The sequence below is a fragment of the Coffea arabica genome, chromosome 3e, assembly GCF_036785885.1.
Source record: "Coffea arabica cultivar ET-39 chromosome 3e, Coffea Arabica ET-39 HiFi, whole genome shotgun sequence".
In the NCBI taxonomy this organism is placed as follows: Eukaryota; Viridiplantae; Streptophyta; class Magnoliopsida; order Gentianales; family Rubiaceae; genus Coffea; species Coffea arabica.
This window is the reverse complement of record NC_092315.1, coordinates 14,477,947-14,498,062: the sequence shown is the minus strand read 5'-3', so window position 1 is coordinate 14,498,062 and position 20,116 is coordinate 14,477,947. Positions and strand designations below refer to the sequence as shown.

Below are 20,116 nucleotides of genomic sequence, written 5' to 3'. Positions count from 1 at the left end.
GAGAAGTAGAATCTCAAGCTATATCAGAGAATATTTAGCAAAGGCTCAATAGAGAATGAAACCCTATGCTGATCAGCACAAAACTGAGAGAAACTTTTCTGTGGGTGACTGGGTATTTTTAAAGTTGCAACCCTACAGATAGCAGATTGTGGCTATAAGAAAGTGTCTCAAGTTATTAGCCAAATATTACGGGCCATTCCAGGTAGAGAAAAAGATTGAAGCAATAGCCTACAAGCTGAAACTTCTAGCAGATGCAAGACTGCACCTTATGTTTCATGTCGCATTGTTGAAGAAGAAATTGGGACCATTACAGAGCAATTCATCTAAGCTGGACGAACATGATTAGTGTCCATTGAAACCAGAAACTATTTTAAAGAGGAGAGTTATTCCGTGAGATGGAAAACCTATCATTCAGTTCTTGATCAAGTGGAACCATTTGAGCTATGAAGAAGCATCATAGGAAGACAAGTCTTTTATTGAAAATCAATTTCCTAACTTCCAAACTTGAGGACAAGTCTGATTTCATGGGGAAGGAATTGTTAGGATATAGAATGATTGGATCATGGAATCAATCTAATTGAATTGAGGGAGGCAAAACGATGTAGTTTTGTTAGCAGAATTAAATAAGTGGTTAAGTCGGTTAGAGACTAACTAACAGATTGTGTAAATAAATGTAGGGCCTACGTGCTTGTCCTTAACAAAATTGCAATAACAATTTCATTTCTTCTTCTCTCTTTATAACTCGCTCTCATCTCATTCTTCTTTTTTCTTCTTTTTTCTGAAAAGACCATATGCATGGCTTAATTGGGGGAATTCACCTTAGTTCATAACAAAGACTTGCAAAAGAAACAAATTATCTGAGGACCAGGGGCATATTCCTGGGGTCACTCTAACAGTCAAATCAGTTTCCAAATTAAGAGTCACAAATATGAGCAATTAATGAGACTTGAGGAAGAGAGTAAAGTGCATCGAATGAGTATCAAATGAATATATATTGTGATGTATTCCTGATATTTATAAGAACTAATAGATGCTGAATAAGTCTCTGTGAGTCATCATCTTAGCTTCTGATAATAATGACTTATCATATTGTTCTTGTCATTTATGAAGTTGTTAAAGATAATTTCCAGAGAAAACATTTATCTCCAATGATAATTTCATAATAATTTAGAAATATTAATCATCCTTTCCCACCTGATCATTTCTCCAGTTTGGCAATGCCAAACATATAACAATTTGGTCATGCCACATGCCATCAAGTAAACTGTTACCTTTACATCATTTAATACCAGTTAATAAAATTATAAAATCTAAATTGTAGACTCAAGAAAATAAAGGTACACCTTTGAGACTTAAAATAAATAATTTTAGAAAATCTAATGAATTTGTAGCAAGTTTTATACTATTAAAACGAGTATAGTATTGTTATAGGTATGATAGGTATCACTATTGAAGGCAAGTATCATGTATATTAAGAAATTACATCATTACTTAGCCAAAGAAAGAAAACTCAATTAATCGATTTATTTTACTAGCAAAAATAGGGAGGAAATTTGAAGTCCTGTGAGCTACTTATTATTACTTCTCTTTTCTTTTTCTAAATGTTTCAAAGTGTCATTTTACGTAACTAATAAAGTTTGATAAATTTTGTTAAGTTCATTAATCTTCTGTATGGGATCAATACTCATATGCTCCCTATATAGTGTCATTTTATGTGCTCACATTATCATTAGAGTAACTAATAAAGTTTGATAAACTATGTTAAGTTGATTAATCTTCTATATGGGATCAATACTCATATCCTTCCTATACTTGTGTACGGTCTATGCACTTCTAGAAAGAAAAGTAAAATTTAAACAATTCTCACATCAATACTATAGGGTGTGCTTGGCACCCCAATTTTTTACCTTGTGTTTGATAGATAAGTTTTTTAACAATTTTGTCTATATTGACCCTCTAAAAACATACAAGTTTTTAAAATATACACCTTAGAATACTCAAAAACACACATCAATTTTCCTCTTCTACCACCACCATCCCTAACCATTTATACTTTCACTACTGGTGCCCCTTCCTAAAACCACCACTACTACCTATCGTTACCATCGCTGATGCTAGCACCTCACCTTCCCTCTTTTTTTTCTCTCTTTCCATTTACTCTTCCCACTCTCCCCTCTTTCTCTCTTCTTCCCTCTCCCTTCTTTTTTTCTCTTCTTTCTCTGTTTCTCTTCTTTCTACCTTTTCTTTTCACCTTCCTCCCCTTTCTTACCTCCCATGACCTCAAAGGTCGCAAAGGAAGGGAAAAAAGGAGAGAAGTGGCAATGGAAGAAGAAAGAGAATAAGAGAAAGGAAGAAGAGGAGGAGAAGAGTGAGAGAAAAGAAGAGTGAAACAAAAAAAGGTAGTGGACACGAAAATGTTGGCTAGTGATAGTTGAAGGAATGATGGTGGCAAAAAAAAAATAAAAAGAAAAGGAAAAATAAATTAAAAATAAAAAAGCTTTTCAATTTCTCTACAAAAGTTTTTCTTCAAATTCTACAGTAAATTATAGTAAAATTTTATACAAATACTCAAAAATCCACTATTCAAACAGACCCATAGATATATGCCATAGTGCATAAGCCCACAATATTCCAAATGGGGAAATTCTTGTAGCAACTCTGCCCTTGTCCTACTTATGGATCTTGTAGTCCAAAAAAAGTTATAAAGGCATCTTTTTTTAACTTTATTAGATTATCATTTATCACAAAAACCATACAAAAAGAATGTAAATATCTACCAGTACCTGAAAAACTAGCGAAAAATAAAATAAAATAAAATTCACAGATGGAAATAGGAAACAACCCAATCATAGTCAAAAAAATATTGACTATGATACGCTGTTTAACATTGTTATGTGGTGCATCACTATTAATCATATAATTTAAACTAAATTTGGAGAACTAAATTTATTTACGTGATGTACAATAATTAGTATTTATGCACAGCATAACATTGTACCTTGAGTATTTAATTTTTATCTAGTTATGCCTCATGCTATGATAGACACTAAGAGGGTGTGGATTTTGTGTAGTTAGTGACTAAAATCAATTGTTTTTCTACAGTTTAACCTTCTACTATTGTGACTCAACATTTGTCACATGGTATTGTCATATGGTGCGCCAATAAGTTCCTTAGAGTTTTGAATCAATGACAATTAATTCTTGTGGCCTTGTTTTATGGACTAGAGGTTCTTATTCGAGTTGGATCATGGAACACTAAATAAGAATAATCAAATTTGAGTGAAGGGCAAAAAACATTTTCACAATATGTTCTATCATTTGCTTTTGCATTCCCAATTGAAGTGGTGATGCAAGTTAGCAGTAGTACTATTTACTACTTAGTACTACTACTAAGAGAAATATAGTTGGTATCGTGGCACTAGGGTATACGGGTGTCAACGGATTAGGTTCGGGTCGAAATTGAAAATTTCAGACCCGGACCCGTTTTAAGGTAGTAGACTTGGACCCAACCCATATACCCGACAAGTCTTGAACTTCGAGTCCCTGAACCGGGTCCGACGGGTCTCAAATTGAATCCGAGTTTATCTAGAAAGAAAATGTCCAAACTTAAACATTCCAAAACTAAATCCAAAACCAATCACAAATCCAATCTTCAAATTTAAACAAATCAAATTACAAAACTAAATCACAAATAACTCCCAATAGTCAATTCAAAACTAATCACAAATCAATCTACAAAGTCATTATCAAATTGTTAATTTGGTAAAAGAATGTATTTAGAAATATTTATATTTTATAATTAGAGAGAATTGTAATTTTGGTCCCCAATCTATAGTTTATGCACGAAATTAGTCCCTAATCTATTTCAAAAATTAATTTTGGTCCCTAATCTATTCAATTTTGTGCAAAAGTGAACAATTGACGGAATTTCTTCAATTTCAACCGGAACCAAATCATGTGAGATCACGTACCGGCACCTAAAAATTTTTAAATTTCTGAAGCATTTTTTTTAATATTTTCAACTTTCTCTTGCCTTTTGTCTTATTAAACAAAGACATAAAAGGCTAAAATTCACTAATTAAGTAGTTAGTAATCATTAGTGGAAATAAATCACAGAATAAAGAGGGATGGCAATGTCCTCTACTTCTTTCTTTCCTCTACTTCTTTCTTCCAACTCAAGAACAAACCCTAGGCATGTCAATCCCATTCTAATTAGATAAGAAAAAGTCCTCATTCTGGCAAAAAGTTCCAAGTTCTGGGCAAAACTTTGTATCGAACTTCTTTTATTTTCAATTTAGCTCATCATGGAACCAATGAAAAATTGCAATTGCAAGCAGCGAGCAATAATAGTTACTTCTTAGATAGACAACAATTTTGGGAGAAGATATTTCACTTGTGCAGTCAAGAAGATATGGTTGTTTCTGCTTCTGATTTCGACTTTTCTGTCTCTATTTTTGAGTTTTGTGCTAAAGTTTAATAATGTTGGCTGTGAAGGGTGACAAAGGAAAAGGATGCGATTATTTTGAATGGCATGATCTGATAATGTGCAGAAGGTCAACAGCTCTAATTCCTAGACTGCTGCGGAGCATGAACTCTAAGAATGCGACAATTGAGAGGCTAAAAGCAAGGGAAAGAAAATTATTATTGGCAATTTTCTTGTTGGTACTTCTGCTGGTTATTATGTTGCTATAAAGGGCAGAAGTTTGGACAGTCTTGGTATTAATTGGTGAAAGGAAAATGTGTTGAGTGTTAGGCTAATTTGTTGCAATCTAAACTTAGAGATGAAAGACATTCATCTGGATTCTTTGATCTTTTTTGTTGGAATGGGTGAATGTGTAAGTTGTAATCTACTACCAGACTAGTACATGTTTATTTCGAATGAATGAATATATTGGATATTCCAATCTGCCATCACTTAGCTGTGTTTTTACAGTTCATTTACAAGTTATATGAATATTGAGTTATCTCCGGACAATGAATTCAATTTGAGAGATTGAATGAAAGAATCATTTGACAGCAAAATCATGAATCCTGATTTGGAAGAGCACATATGTAATGCTGAATAGTAAAACAAAACAAATGGTAACGTACCAAAAGATAAAAGCAGAATTCATTGCTAACTTGGATCAATGTACAAAAGATACATTCAGAATTCATTACAACCATCAAATAGGTACTGTTTTGTCATTTGCCAGAAATAATTACAAACTTCAAAATGTCATGTTCATGCTGGCTTGTTCTCAAGATACATGAGTTCCAAAATACCAATGTACAAAAGTTACTAATATGACAATAACATATTTAAAATTCAGCAACACAACCATTCAAAAGGTGCCAATTAACAACATTAAACTAGCTACAAGATTATTAGTTAGTTGATGTTGGCTTTCCCTTTGTCATTGTAAGGTGGATTTGAACATCTTTGATCCTAAAAGGTACAGATCCTTCTTGGTCAACTGGTTGACTGCTATGTATCACAAAATTTTTTAGGATCCCAAAAACTTCATGGAGATTTGGTTGAGCAGTAGGGGCAGAAAATATTATGTTGTCATTCATCAATTGCTAAGTTGTTCTGTGATGAATCTATTTGCTTTGCACTTTGTTTGGTGCCATTTCCCTACAATACATTAGCATTTAACCACTAATATTGAACTAACAAGAAACAATAAATTAAATGTACATTAAGTAATAAAATTATAACAGATTTTCTTGATGTTTTTGTTCTTGTCTTCTTTGTATTTGAAGTATTGCCACTAACTTGTAACAAAGCATAAAATGCATTAGTTGCTACAATGTTACAATCATTACTATATCTATTTACACAAATTAGGAATTATTACTTACACGGTTATCTACCATCATGTCATATAGTTGTGAGAGACTCATATCTTGATTTGCTTGTGTTTTCTGCCCCTGTTTACTCATTTGACTGGCTGCAGCACCTGCTTCTTGTCTAACCTTACATGTCCGTGTGTTATGGCCTTGCTCACCACAGAATGAGCATTTACAGATTTGACCAAATTTTCTCACCTTCTTGCTATGCTCCTTTGTTTGTTGTATCTTATCAGTAGATTTTCTTCTCTGTTTCTTTGGTCTTCCTGGTGCTCTTTCATAAGTTCGTGGGAGGGGTGCCTGAACATCTACATCTTTCCACTTATTCTCTCCATTCACAAGTAAAATGCAAGGGTCATAACATTTAATATATGTTTTAACACTGTAACAGTCATCAATGTACTGCATATGGTCCTTTATAGCAATCCACAAAACTGAAATTGCATGAGCACATACTATCCCTGTCAAATCCTATTTCCTGCATAAACAAGTCCTATCCTCAATATTGACTGCCCACTTTTCACCATAAGGACAAGTAATTTCAAAACTCACATCATTTGATTTGTAAGGCACACAGTAAGTTGTCTTGTCAATATTGGCCCTCATCCTTTTTTTTTTTTTTGAATAGAAATCAAATTTACTCTAGTTTTTCCTAGCTCTATCTTTATTTTTCTGTATTCTTTGCATGACAAAATGCCTCAATGCCTCCATCATAACAACAATGGACCCCTTCCTGACATCTAATATTTTACTGTTAAATGATTCACATATGTTATTCAACAACATATCACATTTAGGGAATGTTCTGAAGTGTGATCTATTCCACTCTACTGGATTCTTGTCCTCTAACCACTTAATTGTATCAACATCCAATTCTGCTATGACTTCCATTCTTCTTATGAATTATGTATGAATAGGTTGCCTTAGTTGCTTTCCGTAGAGCTTGCCTCATAGCTATCTCTTTGAATCCAGCTGCTGCCATATTGCTATGCATATGCTTCACACAAAATCTGTGATCAACCCTTGAAAAAATTGTTTCACATGCCTGAATTATGCCCTTCTGCTTGTCACTCATTATGGTCCATTCATAATCTTTTTCAATTTTTAGGTCCTCTTTAAGTAAAGTAAGAAATCAAATCCAGGAATCCTTAGTTTCTCCCTCTATTGCTGCATAAGCAATTGGATACAAACCATTATTTGGATCAACTCCAACTGCTGTCAGTAATACTCCACCAACTGCACCTTTGAGAAAAGTTCCATCTAACCCAAACACAGGCTTGCAAGCATCTAAAAATCCTTTTTCCATCCCATCTAACCCAAACACATGTACAATCTTTGAATTTTTTTTTTTGGTGACTGAATCACAGTAGTCTTCTGCCACCTTCATTACTACAGTACTACCTGGGTAACTTCTCAAATTTTCATTGATATACATAGACAACTTATTGTACTAGTCCACATCACTACCTTGGAATAACTCCCTACCAATTTTTTTAGCTCTATAGTCTTGATGTCTACTCAAATAGCACTTGTTCTCTTTCATTACCAGATTTTTGAAACTACCATAATCCAATTTGGGATTCTCTCTAAATGTGTTAACATATTTTCCACCAACCCACGCAGATTTGACACTCCTGTTATGATATGAAAACCCACACTTGGGTTTCTGCTGCAATATTCTAACTTTCAATCTGCCATCACCTTTCATCTTCCTATCATATATGCACCAGTCACATCCCTTTTTAGGACAAATTGTCATAACTCTAATGGTGTCTCTCTTGATAAATTTAAATGATCTACCCTGCATGATATTCCAGATTCTAACTACCTCTTTAAACTCTTTGAATGTGGTAAATACCTGTCTAAATTCAAGTTTGGGGTTATCTGCATCCTTGGGGTCACAAGTAGGGGGTCTTGAATAACTCTGACTGTGTTTGTTTGGACTGGAAACATTTTCCAAAAAATGTTTTTCACAATTTCAAGTATTTGGTTGCCTTAGAACTAGTGAAAATATTTTACGCAAGAAATTATTTTCCCCATTCGATACAAAACAGGAGGAATTGCAGTTGCTTTCCAAAACAACGCATCTGCTGATAAAGTTGAAACTCCTATCATTTGTTGATAGAAGACAATTCAATCCAACGGACACAAAAAACTCCAAAAGTGTGTCAAACAATTTGCCAAATCTTCACTCGTGACAAACTCATTAATGACTCCATTACCGACAAACTTTCGGTGCAAATGGAATTTTCTCCTTTTTAATAACTTGATTTTTCCTTCTCCATGCAGATTCTTTTTTTTCTGTTTTCTTTTGAAACTCCAATCTTTTTCGTCGAATTGCCCATGATCTTTATCCTTGGAAGTTTATACTATCTGATTATGAAAATTGAATTTAGAGTTTGTAAATATTACTAATACATAAAAAAATGTTATTTCACGGATGGATTCATGGATTAGGACTTGTCAACTGGTGGTGAAGTACAGTAACAATGAGCGGAGAGCAACAGTGGTGGCGATTGGTCATTGACATTTTAATGATAGGATAAAAAACAAGAAAGCTCCCTTGGTAAATCTAAAATATAGAAAAGCCCTTCATGGTTTCAAAACGTATAATACAAGATCTCATGCTTTGAACTAAATTGTAAAGACGACGGAATCCGTTAAATTTAACGGAAATTGATGAAATGACAAAAATACTCTAATATAATTAAACAAAAAATAGGTCAACAAAATCATTTGTTTTATCCTCTAGAGAGAGAAAATTGAGGGTTAAGGAGTAGAACATGTATACTTGTTAAATATTAGATATAAAAAAAATAAATTTCAATAAATCATTTCCATTAAGTTTAACAGATTCCATCATCTTTACAATTTAGTTCAAAATATGAGATATCGTGTTGTATGTTTTGAAATTACAGGAAACTTTTCTGTATATTAAATTTACCACAAGAGACTTTTTTGTTTTTTACCCTTAATGATAGAAGCAAAGTTTCAAATTGCAACCAAACACCAGAAAATTATGTAAATGCAAATCTTTTCCTCGAAAATAATTTGAACAGAATGAAAATATTTTCCATCTTACCAAACATATCATCTCTTTATCTGAACCCTAGAGACTATAAATATCTGAACCTGAATCTAGTGGAACATCTATGTCGAAGTTATTATCATTAGTATCAGAATTATTCACCGTTTGTCTCCTAGTTTTCTCTACACATTTCTTTTTTTCATTCCTCTTAAGCTGTTCTTTCTTGTGATATTCTACCCCTAACCATTCTAAATTATGATCAACACTTTCTTCATAGTCATTGTTATCAGAATTTTGCTCATAATCTGAATTTTTTCTTGAGAATTTTCCAGAATCAAAACCCCTCGTATATTCACTATCAGATTCATCCTCTTTATCTACTAATACAAAGTCTTCATCATCAATGTCAGACCCCTACTGCGATACTAATAACTCACTAAAGCAAACCTCTATGTACAAATCAACTACCCTCTCATAGTCAAATTGATCAACACAATAGGCATGCAATTCTCTATTATGCTTTAGCAAATGGAAGTCATATTCCTCTATCAAAATATCGTACTTTTTGTCACCTACAGCCCCAACCTGACTTTCCAACATTCTATTCATTTCAAAAAAGCTTATACCTGTGACTTCTACATGATCAAATACCCTTAATTCACCTCCCCCACAATGAACATCAGGTTCAGTTTCACATTTCCCCCATAAGTGACACTTTACTGTCACTTCCGTGCTATTACTGTCCACATTTAAGAAAAAAAAAGAAACAAAAACAACAAACAAGCAACACGGGCCACAATTTAGATGATAGAAATAGTAAAACTAGCAAACCGACAATACAAAATGCATACTTTTGCAAAGATTTAGAGACAAGGACCATCAATTACAGTAAAATAAGTCCCACTACACTAAACATGGACCAGCATGAGAACCGACAATAGAGAGACACATGGGACCACATCACAAATAACAAATTTTTGTAGGGCTTTTTTCAAAATTAGTCGTTAATAAAGCCTTAGTCACAATTTTTTGTCCCCCAAGTACAAAAAGCATCTTTTGCACCATATTCTAACAATATAATGGGCGATTGTGCATATATATCACAAAAAGAAGGCAAAATCATATACCATAATTAGGTGTTGCCAGCCTGTTTATTTCACATACCTCACTGTCATTTCTACATTGCAAAGCCACCAAGAGCTTCAACTTGACTGAATTCTACAATATTTTTCCTCATTTTTTTGTGTTTTGATTCTTGATTTTGGCTCTTAGGGTTTATCGTTCTTTTTGTTGAAGAGACCAGGGTTGAGAAATGTGAGAGCAAATGTTTCTTTTTTGTGATTTTCAACCTTTTTGGTGGGCTCCGCTGCTTGATTAGTAAATTTTAGCCTTTTATGTCTTTGTTTAATAAGACAAAAGGCAAGAGAAAGCTGAATATATTAAAAACGTATTTTAGATATTAAAAAATTAAAAAAGGGTTTTAGGTGCCGGCACGTGATCTCACGTGACTTGGTTCCGGTTGAAATTGAAGACAATTTCGTCAATTGTCCATTTCACGCAAAATTGAACAGGTTGGGGACCAAAATTGATTTTCAAAATAGATTGGGGAATAATTCCGTGCATACACTATAGATTGGAGACCAAAATTACAATTCTCCCTTATAATTATTAATATATTGTTCGGATACGGGTCGGAATCCTATATTCCATATCCGACCCGTTTTTTGTTAGAGTAAACGAGTCCAGGTCAAGGTCCAGATATCGAAATTATTTTTCAACCCAAATCTGAAAAAATTTATCAGATCTGGGTCAAGTCCAGGTCCAAACCCGACCGGTTAACACCACTAGTGGGGTAGATATGATTGGATGAGTGATCATTTCTTTCTTTCTTCTCTCCTCCCTCTAATAGTTTTATCTAATTTTATTCGACTTTATTAGATTATCATGTATCACTAAACCACACAAAAAGAATGTGATTCCTCAGCAAAACCTGAAAAACTAGTCAAAGAAAAATAGATCCACACAAGATGGGAAACAACTCAAACATCACGAAAAAGATGTTGCATGATCATAATACACACAGCAATGTTGCATGATGCATTACTACTAATCACATTTGATGTGAATTAAATTTGGAGGATTAACATTACTTGTGATATAATATGATTAGTATTTGTGCATTACATGACATTATACCTTGACTAATTATTGACTCATGCTATGACAAAGATATAAAGGGAGTGGATTCTATGTAATTAGTGGCGCAAATTAGGGGTGGCAATTCGGGTCCAAATCAGGTTGGCGGGTCGGGTTCGGGTCAACCCGTCAGAAAAATCTGTTGACCCGAACCCGACCCGCCAACCCGTGACAGGTCAGGTATGCTGACCCGAACCCGAAAATTTCAGGTTGGCGGGTTGGCGGGTCGACCCGAAATGACCCGAAACTTAATTTTAATTTATTAATTTATCACTGTAATTTCTAATAAAATCAATTTCTCACAAAACTAATTACATAATCAAGTAATAAAAATTTAAATAAATAATTTCAAACCAAATCTAAAATAAATTAAACACCGTAGAAGTGTTTTATCCCAAACAAAATATAAAATAAATTAAAACAGTATAAAATTAAAAAATAATATAATATATTATTTGTCTAAATATAATAATTTCAACTTCACACAAATTAAATAAATTCATTTAGGATTAAGTAATTAATGCCTTTGAAAAAAAAGAATAACTTAGTTTAGTTAGATAAAATTATTTTTATGTTTATTAAATTATTTTTAATTCGTAAACGGGTCATATCGGGTCATATCAGGTCGCCACGGGTTGACCCAAAATCGACCTGTTTTCTTTTCGGGTTCATCGGGTCCAACCCGATTCTGACCCGAATTCCCGAAACCTCAACCCAAACCCATTAATTTCGTGTTAGGTTCGTGTCGTGTTTTCAGGTCGTGTCGAAAATTGCCACCCCTAACGCAAATAAGTTGAGCCTCAATCTACTAATTTTAAATTAATTTTTTCCTTCACAAAAATATAAAATTCGAGATACCAATTTAAGCCACATCAAGTGTTGAACTCTCCGATTGCACCAATTACTATAGAGGCCCAACCCTCAAATTTCAGTGAAAAGGTTAAGTTCTTGCTTGAATTGCGAATTTTCATAAAAAATTTTCTCTCAACATATTTTGAATCACCTACTTACCTCACATACTTACATTGTTATGATATATTTTTTTTATAAAAACTTCAAAAACTTGCAGTCCAAATCATGCCTAAGTGTGTTCTTCTTCGTGTGTATAATCCACCGCACTAAGCTATAGCACCTTTGAATCCAATCCCCAATGTCATGATGCCATAAAAATTTCAAACAAAAAGTGATCTGAAGCCGCCAAGCACGCTTTTGATACTCATACATGAAATCGTCCCAACACACTATTGAACTCGTGAAAAGACACGAAACCAGAAACCAGAAACCAGAAACAAATAGCCGCTTAAACCCTCCTCCTCCTGAAGATTCTCTTTCTTCTTCTCTTTTAAACTCCTTGACCGTTTAAACCCTCTTATTTCTTCCTCCAAACCTAAAAAACCCAACTTTTTCCATGGAAGAAAATTCCGATGCGCCGCTCTACATGCTCCGGTCTCTGGAGCTTCGGCTCCTCCGCTGTACTCTACCGTCCGATAATCCCCTGCCGACATTTCCACCGTCCGATGAAGTTCCTCCCAATCTCCAAACCCTCATTTCCGATGTCGTTCAATTGATCGAGTCAGGGAACTATGTCGAAGCTCTGTCTTCCGCCGCAGTTAAATCTATCTTCAGCTTCGACTCGGCCACCGCGTTCTCTAGCTCGGCTGATTCAGCGGAGTTATTCTATTCCGAGTTAGTCCCCCAGAGCGTCGTCGTTTTCGTGAATGGGAATTCCGATTCGGAAATTGATGAATTGGAGAAATGTTTCAGGGCTTTTCTTGTTATGGCCATCGCCGTCGCGGCTTTGCTGGCTTTTACTCAATCAAATGTTACTGGGTAATTTCTAATCTTGTATTAATTTCCATTAAATTTTCAGTTTTTTTTGGTGTGTTTTTTATGATATTTATTTGTTCTTAAAGTTTGAGCCTTTCGAATTTATTTTTCCTTTTAAGTTATTTGTTTTTTGTTTATGAATTCGAAGATGAGTTACTTTTGCTATTACTTATTAGCATCTGCTTTAGCGAGCTCGAGCAAGTTAAAACTGGAGAAATATAAAGAAAGATATTTTTTAATTGGTTATGATTATTATTTTTATTTTGAAGAAGTTAGGGTGGTAAGAATTTTTTTTAAAAATTTCCCCGCGTGAGGCATATTGACTTGAGAAGTGATGTATATCAGTTTTTTCAATCTATAGAGTATTTCTGTAGTAAAGTAGAAAATTAACTGGGGAAAAGTCAAAATTGTATAATCTTTACATGGAATGATCAGTGTTTTCATGTAATTTACCTGATTTCGTGCACAATTTTATGTTGTGATAGTGATTTTAAGACAAATGAAAACTCTCCATTTTTTTTAACTTTCTGACTTGATGATTTGTTCAAATATATGAACTGATGTTCATGTAATTTGGTTGTAGTCCAGTGGAAAAAATGCCAGCGATGCCATTGTTGCCAATTAATGATAATTGGATAGAGTGGGAATTATGGGCACAAAAGGACATAATGTCAGTTGGTTCTGATGTTCGAGGAAAATTCTCAAATTTCCAGGTACTGGTCTAATAGGCAGTCCTTTTTTTTTTCAATTTTCTGGTTCTTTGAATTGTTTTGGTGTTTTAAGTTCCAGCTGCAAAGTTGATTCATGTTTGATCTCCCAATGGCTTATTGAGTATAAGTTGGAGTATGTACTGTGACAAATATTGGTTTTTTGGTGATTATATTCTTTTTTCTGATGGGACCTTTTTCCATTGGAATATAATATCGCCAAAAGATAAAACAAGTGACAAGATTTGCAGTAAATTTTGTGCTGTCTCAGATGGTTATGTGGTCCTTTCCAGATTATTTTCTTGATTTTAGTTGCTTTCCGCGAATTCATGTTATCCCTGTCCACATTGTAGGTATCCTTTAATAACTAATTGCCAAGGGTCAAAAAACAATCTATATTTTGTGGAAGCTACACTTCTATATGTTTCTGGAAAATCCTAAATTTTGTTCTGAAATTTCGTTTTACATGAAATCCTAAACATATGAATATATGCTTTAGTGTTTCTGTAGCGACAGACCTGATTAGAGTGTTAGTTCATTTTGTCAGACACAAGAAAACTCATGAACAACAGCCTGTTTAGTTCCTAGCTTTCTTTTGCTATGTACGTTTACTTAGATAAGCTTTCTAGACCAGGCTATCTTGAAAGATAAGTTCAATTCATAATTTAGTAAGGAGCAAGATATGGGAAATTATTGGGCCCTCATTTTCCATGGCTTCATGTCTATGCTTTGACTTATAAAGTTTTAACAGAGTGCATGCAGGTAGAGGAGTATCCTGGTACATACTATTTACATACTATTTTAGCTTAACAGAAGTTGACATCCTTCTGTTTCATGAGCTGTAATTGGACAGTGTTGACTGGAAGGTAGAAGTTCTATAGGAATAGCTCATGTCCTTCTGCTAATTTAACTAACATACGTTCAATGGTATCAATGTCATGGCTGTAGGAGAGGTTCTTATGCATGTGTCGTCAGCATGATAATGATACACTCAGCTTCTTGACTTTGATATGTTGTTTTCTCCTTTTGCAACATCTCTTAGTGAAAAACATTTGGTCTGTTTGCTTTTTGTAGTATATAGTTCTGTCAAAGATATTACTGATGAAGACGAAAGATCTGTTGCTAGACAGCAGTATCACTACTGCTGCTGTGAGAAGTATTTGTTGGTGGCTTGCTAGGGTGCTGCTCATTCATCAGAAACTGTTGGATGAATGTTCATCCACTGTATTTGACCTCTTACAAGTATATTCACATGAAAGTTTACGACATTTTGATAGTCTAGGCAAAGTGACAAATTATTGGGGTCAAAGGCTATCAGAAGAAGATGCTTTAACTATCATATCCATGCTCCATTTAGAGGTGGGGATGATGGAACTCACATATGCACGGGTAGATTCTTCCAGGTGAGTCACCATATGTATACTTTCAAGCTGTAGCTATGTTGTGATTGACTGCAGAGATATCATGTAAGGACATTGTATAACAAGTGATGTTTCTGGTGCAAGTTAATATGATTTCCAACTCTCTATATCATCTGATATTGGTGCAGATTTGAGTTGGTATATTGATGTTTGGTTGGGTTGGATCCTGTCTTAATTTGTCCTTTGGCATATGCTATTCTGAATACCGTCAATCTCTATAGTCATGGTATTGGATAGATATTATAGATAATCGGATTTTAATCAGAATTGTCTTTAGTGCATAGTGCCATTGTGGTGCAAAAGTTACCCTATGGGCTAAAGGCATATTTGGGTTCCAGTGGTAGTACATTTTGAGGTGAGATACTAAATGGGTTCACCATGAAACCATACATCCAGTTTTCTCAACCTGATTTTGGAAGATGATTAACTTACCGAGTAGCTGCATAATGCTAGCTTTCCAAATGCTTTAGAAGTGCTATAGCATGTGCTGCAGTGTACCTTTTCTGACTTTGGTTCCTTTTTGTCAATAATTGTTATTTGTAAAGTGCAGACACTTTTAGGAGGCTCATGTAGACCACCTGTGATTTATGGATGCACTCTTATGCAGGTGTAAATGTCTTCTAATAGAAGTGCCTGCACATAAAGGTCAAAATGTGTTATGCACTAGCTGAGATGGAAACATGATAGCGTTAAATAAATATAGGAATACTTAAGAGTAGCACAGAATATTGTGATGGAATGGAAAATAATGTCTATTTATGTCTGCTTACTTCCTCCAAACTCCCATATTTTGAAATTATGCTGAAATGTCAAGATTTCTAGGTGATGTGGAAGGTAATGCAAATGCATTTCTCATTTTAAGATTAGTAATACTTCAAATGTTTTTCTTACCTTTTGTTTTTCTTAATGTGATGCGACAAATCTACTATATGGTCTTGAAAACTCCTTGAGTAGAGTTCAAGTCGAGACAGGTTGAAGTTGATATTTTTAAGGTTAATGGTAAATATGCCATTTATTTCATTAAAGTAACTGCATTGCTAGCATGATAGGAAGCTAGTGAAATGACCATAAGGGAGTCAAACTGAAATTGATATATTCCCATGTTATATCCATGCTGTTGTATCGCATCTGAGTATCTTATTCATAGTTGAAGACCTGTTATGTTATTCTCGTTGAGGATCTGTTCTTTCTTAGATCTGTCACCCTCACCCTTTGTTGACGACCTTATAATTTTCTTACTTGTTCATTTCCAATAGCACTATTAATTTTTCTAAAAACTCTTTATGTCAGACTGCACTTTGAAACAGCTCAAAAACAATCAAAACTTGATTTTTCTGTTAGTGGAGCTCTTGGATTCCGCACCATGCATCAGGTATTTTAAATTTTACTTGTATTGAATAGAAACCTTTAGTGAGATGTGATGGATCACTTAAGATTCTCAATCCATGGCCATCCTGATAGAGTGGGGAATACAGGTGGAACCCAAGGCTCAGTTGCTTCTTGTAACGGGCAAAAGGAGTGATAGTACCACTGGATCAGTTAGCCATGAGATGCAGGATGACATAACCACCACTATTGATGGTACATCACTTCAGCATCCTCCTGAAACACAGGAAGCATCTGACGTGTTGATGGCCCCTAGAATTTTAGAAGATAAAACTTCTGATAGTGGTGATCAAGCTGTTCAAATTTCTAGTATTTCTGCCACACAGTTGAAGGCAATCCAACAGGCTGTGATTTTGGCGCAATGTCTTTCTATTGAGAAAAGTGCTCGGAACGATGAATTGCAACACTACAAAATGGCACCATATATGGAGGCAATAGATTCTCAACAATCCTCACCATTCACAATTAAATATTTTTGCAACATGTTACGCGTTCGGTGGGAATCAACTCGTAGCCGCACAAAGCAGCGTGCACTTTTGATGATGGAGAAACTAGTTGAAAGTATAAATGAACCTTCTCCTGGTGTTGTGCAGAGGATGTTTTACTCTTTTGCAGTGAACAACCCTGGAATTCCTGCATTACGCAAGGAGTTTGGTGATCTTTTAGTCAGCTGCAGGTTGATAGGAGAAGCTATCAAAGTTTATGAAGATCTTGAGCTTTGGGATAATTTGATATACTGCTATAGAATTTTGGAGAAGAAAGCAGCAGCTGTAGAGCTTATCAAGAAGCAATTGTTGGAAAGGCCTAATGACCCAAGGTTATGGTGTTCACTTGGTGATGTTACAATTGAAGACTCTTGCTATGAAAAGGCCCTTGACGTTTCAGGGAACAAGTCAGCTCGAGCTCTGCGATCCCTTGCTCGCAGCGCATACAACAGGGGAGACTATGAGAAGTCAAAAGTTCTATGGGAGTCAGCAATGAAACTGAATTCCTTGTATCCAGATGGCTGGTTTGCACTTGGTGCCGCTGCTCTGAAAGCTAGGGATGTTGAAAAAGCATTGGATGGGTTTACACGTGCTGTTCAACTTGATCCTGAAAATGGAGAGGCTTGGAATAATGTAGCTTGCCTCCACATGATTAGGAAGAAAAGCAAAGAGGCTTTCGTTGCATTCAAGGAAGCATTAAAATTCAAGCGAAACAGTTGGCAGATGTGGGAGAATTTCAGCCAAGTGGCTGCAGACGTTGGCAATTATAGCCAGGCAATGGATGCTATACAAAAGGTCCTGGACATGACTAGTAATAAAAGATTTGATGTTGATTTACTAGAAAGATTGATCGTAGAGATTGAAAAACAGGCTTCAATTATCAATTCTCATCCTTCAAAGGCAACTGGTGGCGATGACACCCAGCATATTCATGCTACCTCAGATGTTAATTATGCTGACAAATCAACAATTTCAGAAGACTTGGCTAGGAAGCATGAATTTGAGCATTTGATGCAAATGCTTGGCAAGATCTTGCAGCAGATTGTTAAAAGTAGTGGGAGAGCTGATGTTTGGGGGCTGTATGCTCGATGGCACAAATTGAAGGGGGATCTTACGATGTGCTCTGAGGCCCTGCTTAAGCAAGTCAGAGCCTATCAGGGATCTGATTTGTGGAAGGATAGGGAGCGGTTTGTAAAATTTGCACATGCCTCACTGGAACTTTGTAAAGTATATCAGGAGCTTTCCTATCAAACTGGTGGTCGTCGAGAACTGTTTGCGGCTGAGATGCATGTTAAAAACATAATTAAGCAGGTGAATGTTGCCTTTAACTTACTGGACATATTTTATTACTAGCGGCATACTTTTGCTTGGCACCTTATACTTCTGATGAGTTATGAAGCTTATGCAAATGGATACTTTCAGTTATCTGACTAGTGACTATGTTGTTATTCAATCTCCTTGTGGAATTGACTGACAGATTATTTTTTTTTCAGGGAGCAAATTTTTCAGACACGAGAGAATATCAGGATCTTTTGGCCAGTCTGAATCAAGTACAAAAGGCACTGCAAGAAGACTCGGGTGCTGCATAATAATCCTACGACCTCATCTGCTGTTACCATTTCTGCCGTTCTTAAGGAGGTAAATCTGGTGGATGGTAAAAAACTACTTTTGACTTTGCATTCCACATCAAATTCTCTTACCCTTCAGAGTATGAGAAGGAATTTTTGGTAGACAAGAATAAGCCTTTGAAGCCTCCTTTGCCTATGTGAACTGCTTGGCTGATAATTGAACACTTTCAGATTCAGTTGATTAACCATACTACATTTTCTAGCACTCTGAATGTGCTGTAATCACCCGGAATGCTTTTGAGAGCGCTGTGAAGGAGTAGTAGGCCATAACTTGATTATTGGGACGGATGCCATTGGTCAGAGCCAGTTCTTGAAGTTGAAGGGTAAAGGAAAGATTATGTTTAAACTCACAATGAGAGGCAAGTCAGTTGATGCGTGAAGAACAATATCAGAATTAAAGACACTACTTCATTGGCTATACATAGAGAAGGAATATGGTGAATGTGTCTATACATTGAAGTGAGAGATATTTCATCTTCAGCTCCTACATCAATACAGCCTTTCATGGTTTATGGGGGATGGACTATCTTGAGAAATATTATGTGGAGAATACTGTCATAATCATGAGAGGCTGTTCGCCGTGGCCAATGAGAAGGGCTAAAATTTGACACACAGCTCTCTGGTTAAGTTATAGCAGCACCGAGCAACATCCAACAATTCCAGTCCTTGTAAAAAGCCAGGGGCTGAAATTCAAAGCTGAGCTTTCTAGTTTAATTGCAACGGCACTAGCAACATCTAACAACTCCAGTCCTGGTAGTAAAAGTTGAATTGACACTCCGATACAGTCTGCTACTTGCGCCTCTGTGTTCCTGATCGCAGAATCAGATGGGACTCCCTCTTCTACTCTGCGAAGGGCGCGGACCACCCTTATTACATAATATTGGAAACAGAATACAGGTGAATAATCTGTGAACTGTTGTTCCGTGTTGTTCGCCTGGTTGAGATTTTCTTGGTAATGTTATTCCTAATGAGATTGATTTACTAGAATTCTGCTAAAAGATGACTCACGATTTTCTAGTCTGATTGAAGATAACGTTGTGAATAACGTTGTGAGGTTCTAGCCGTCTCAGTTGTGAAAGTTAATATGTAAAATTTTCCTTAACTATCGATTATGACTCCATCTTCTTTTTTTTTTTTTTTTTAATCTGAATAGCTTAGGCACATACACTGGTGCTCTGGTTTATGCTGCTAGTCCAAGTGAAAGAGTTATTATAATTCTCAGCTTCAAGTAGCATGTTTTCTGATTTAATCAACAATTGTTCTTTTCATGTAATAAGGTTTAAAATGTATAGGTTCGTGGTTTGTTGACCAATGAGTGGTTCTTTTTGAAGTTGATTCTAAAGCATTTATTCAAGCCACAAAGTGAATAAAGTTACCGGGTAATGTATACTTGGCTGTCGCATTAAGGGACTCTATTCGTTCACAAATTAGTCATTCTTGCTGACTGATCCTGGGATGATGGGAGGCTGACAACCCCTGGGTTCTAATCATTCCTGAGCTATTTGGTTTGTTTAGTATATTTGAGGGGAGAAATCATAATTTTCAAATGAATTGATGAGAAATAAAGAACACAATCCGAAACAAAAATAATTAGTAGTGCAATCAA

The 20,116-nt window shown here is 35.3% G+C and overlaps 1 protein-coding gene across 3 annotated transcripts; it reads left to right on the top strand.

The window, feature by feature from the left end:
- Positions 1-12,311: 12,311 nt before the first annotated feature.
- Positions 12,312-19,615, top strand: LOC113736557 (uncharacterized). Of its 3 annotated transcripts, XM_027263589.2 has the most exons (7): positions 12,312-12,886; positions 13,467-13,596; positions 14,665-14,993; positions 16,302-16,383; positions 16,487-18,193; positions 18,376-18,520; positions 18,682-19,615. In XM_027263589.2, the coding sequence occupies exons 1-6, from the start codon at positions 12,465-12,467 to the stop codon at positions 18,469-18,471; spliced, it is 2,766 nt and encodes a 921-aa protein (XP_027119390.1). In that variant the 5' UTR covers positions 12,312-12,464; the 3' UTR covers positions 18,472-18,520; positions 18,682-19,615. The 3 variants fall into 3 exon arrangements, with proteins under 3 accessions (XP_027119390.1, XP_027119388.1, XP_027119391.1); XM_027263587.2 differs by having other exon boundaries at positions 18,376-19,615; XM_027263590.2 differs by having other exon boundaries at positions 12,629-12,886; positions 13,472-13,596; positions 18,376-19,615.
- The last annotated feature ends 501 nt before the right edge of the window (positions 19,616-20,116 follow it).

Bases quoted from the DNA above. Each gene is read 5' to 3' on its own strand.
- LOC113736557 (XM_027263589.2), top strand. From the start codon at position 12,465: ATGGAAGAAAATTCCGATGCGCCGCTCTACATGCTCCGGTCTCTGGAG. The intron at 13,597-14,664 runs GTACTGGTCTAA...TGCTTTTTGTAG, and splicing joins GAAAATTCTCAAATTTCCAG to TATATAGTTCTGTCAAAGAT. The intron at 18,194-18,375 runs GTGAATGTTGCC...TTTTTTTTTCAG, and splicing joins TTAAAAACATAATTAAGCAG to GGAGCAAATTTTTCAGACAC.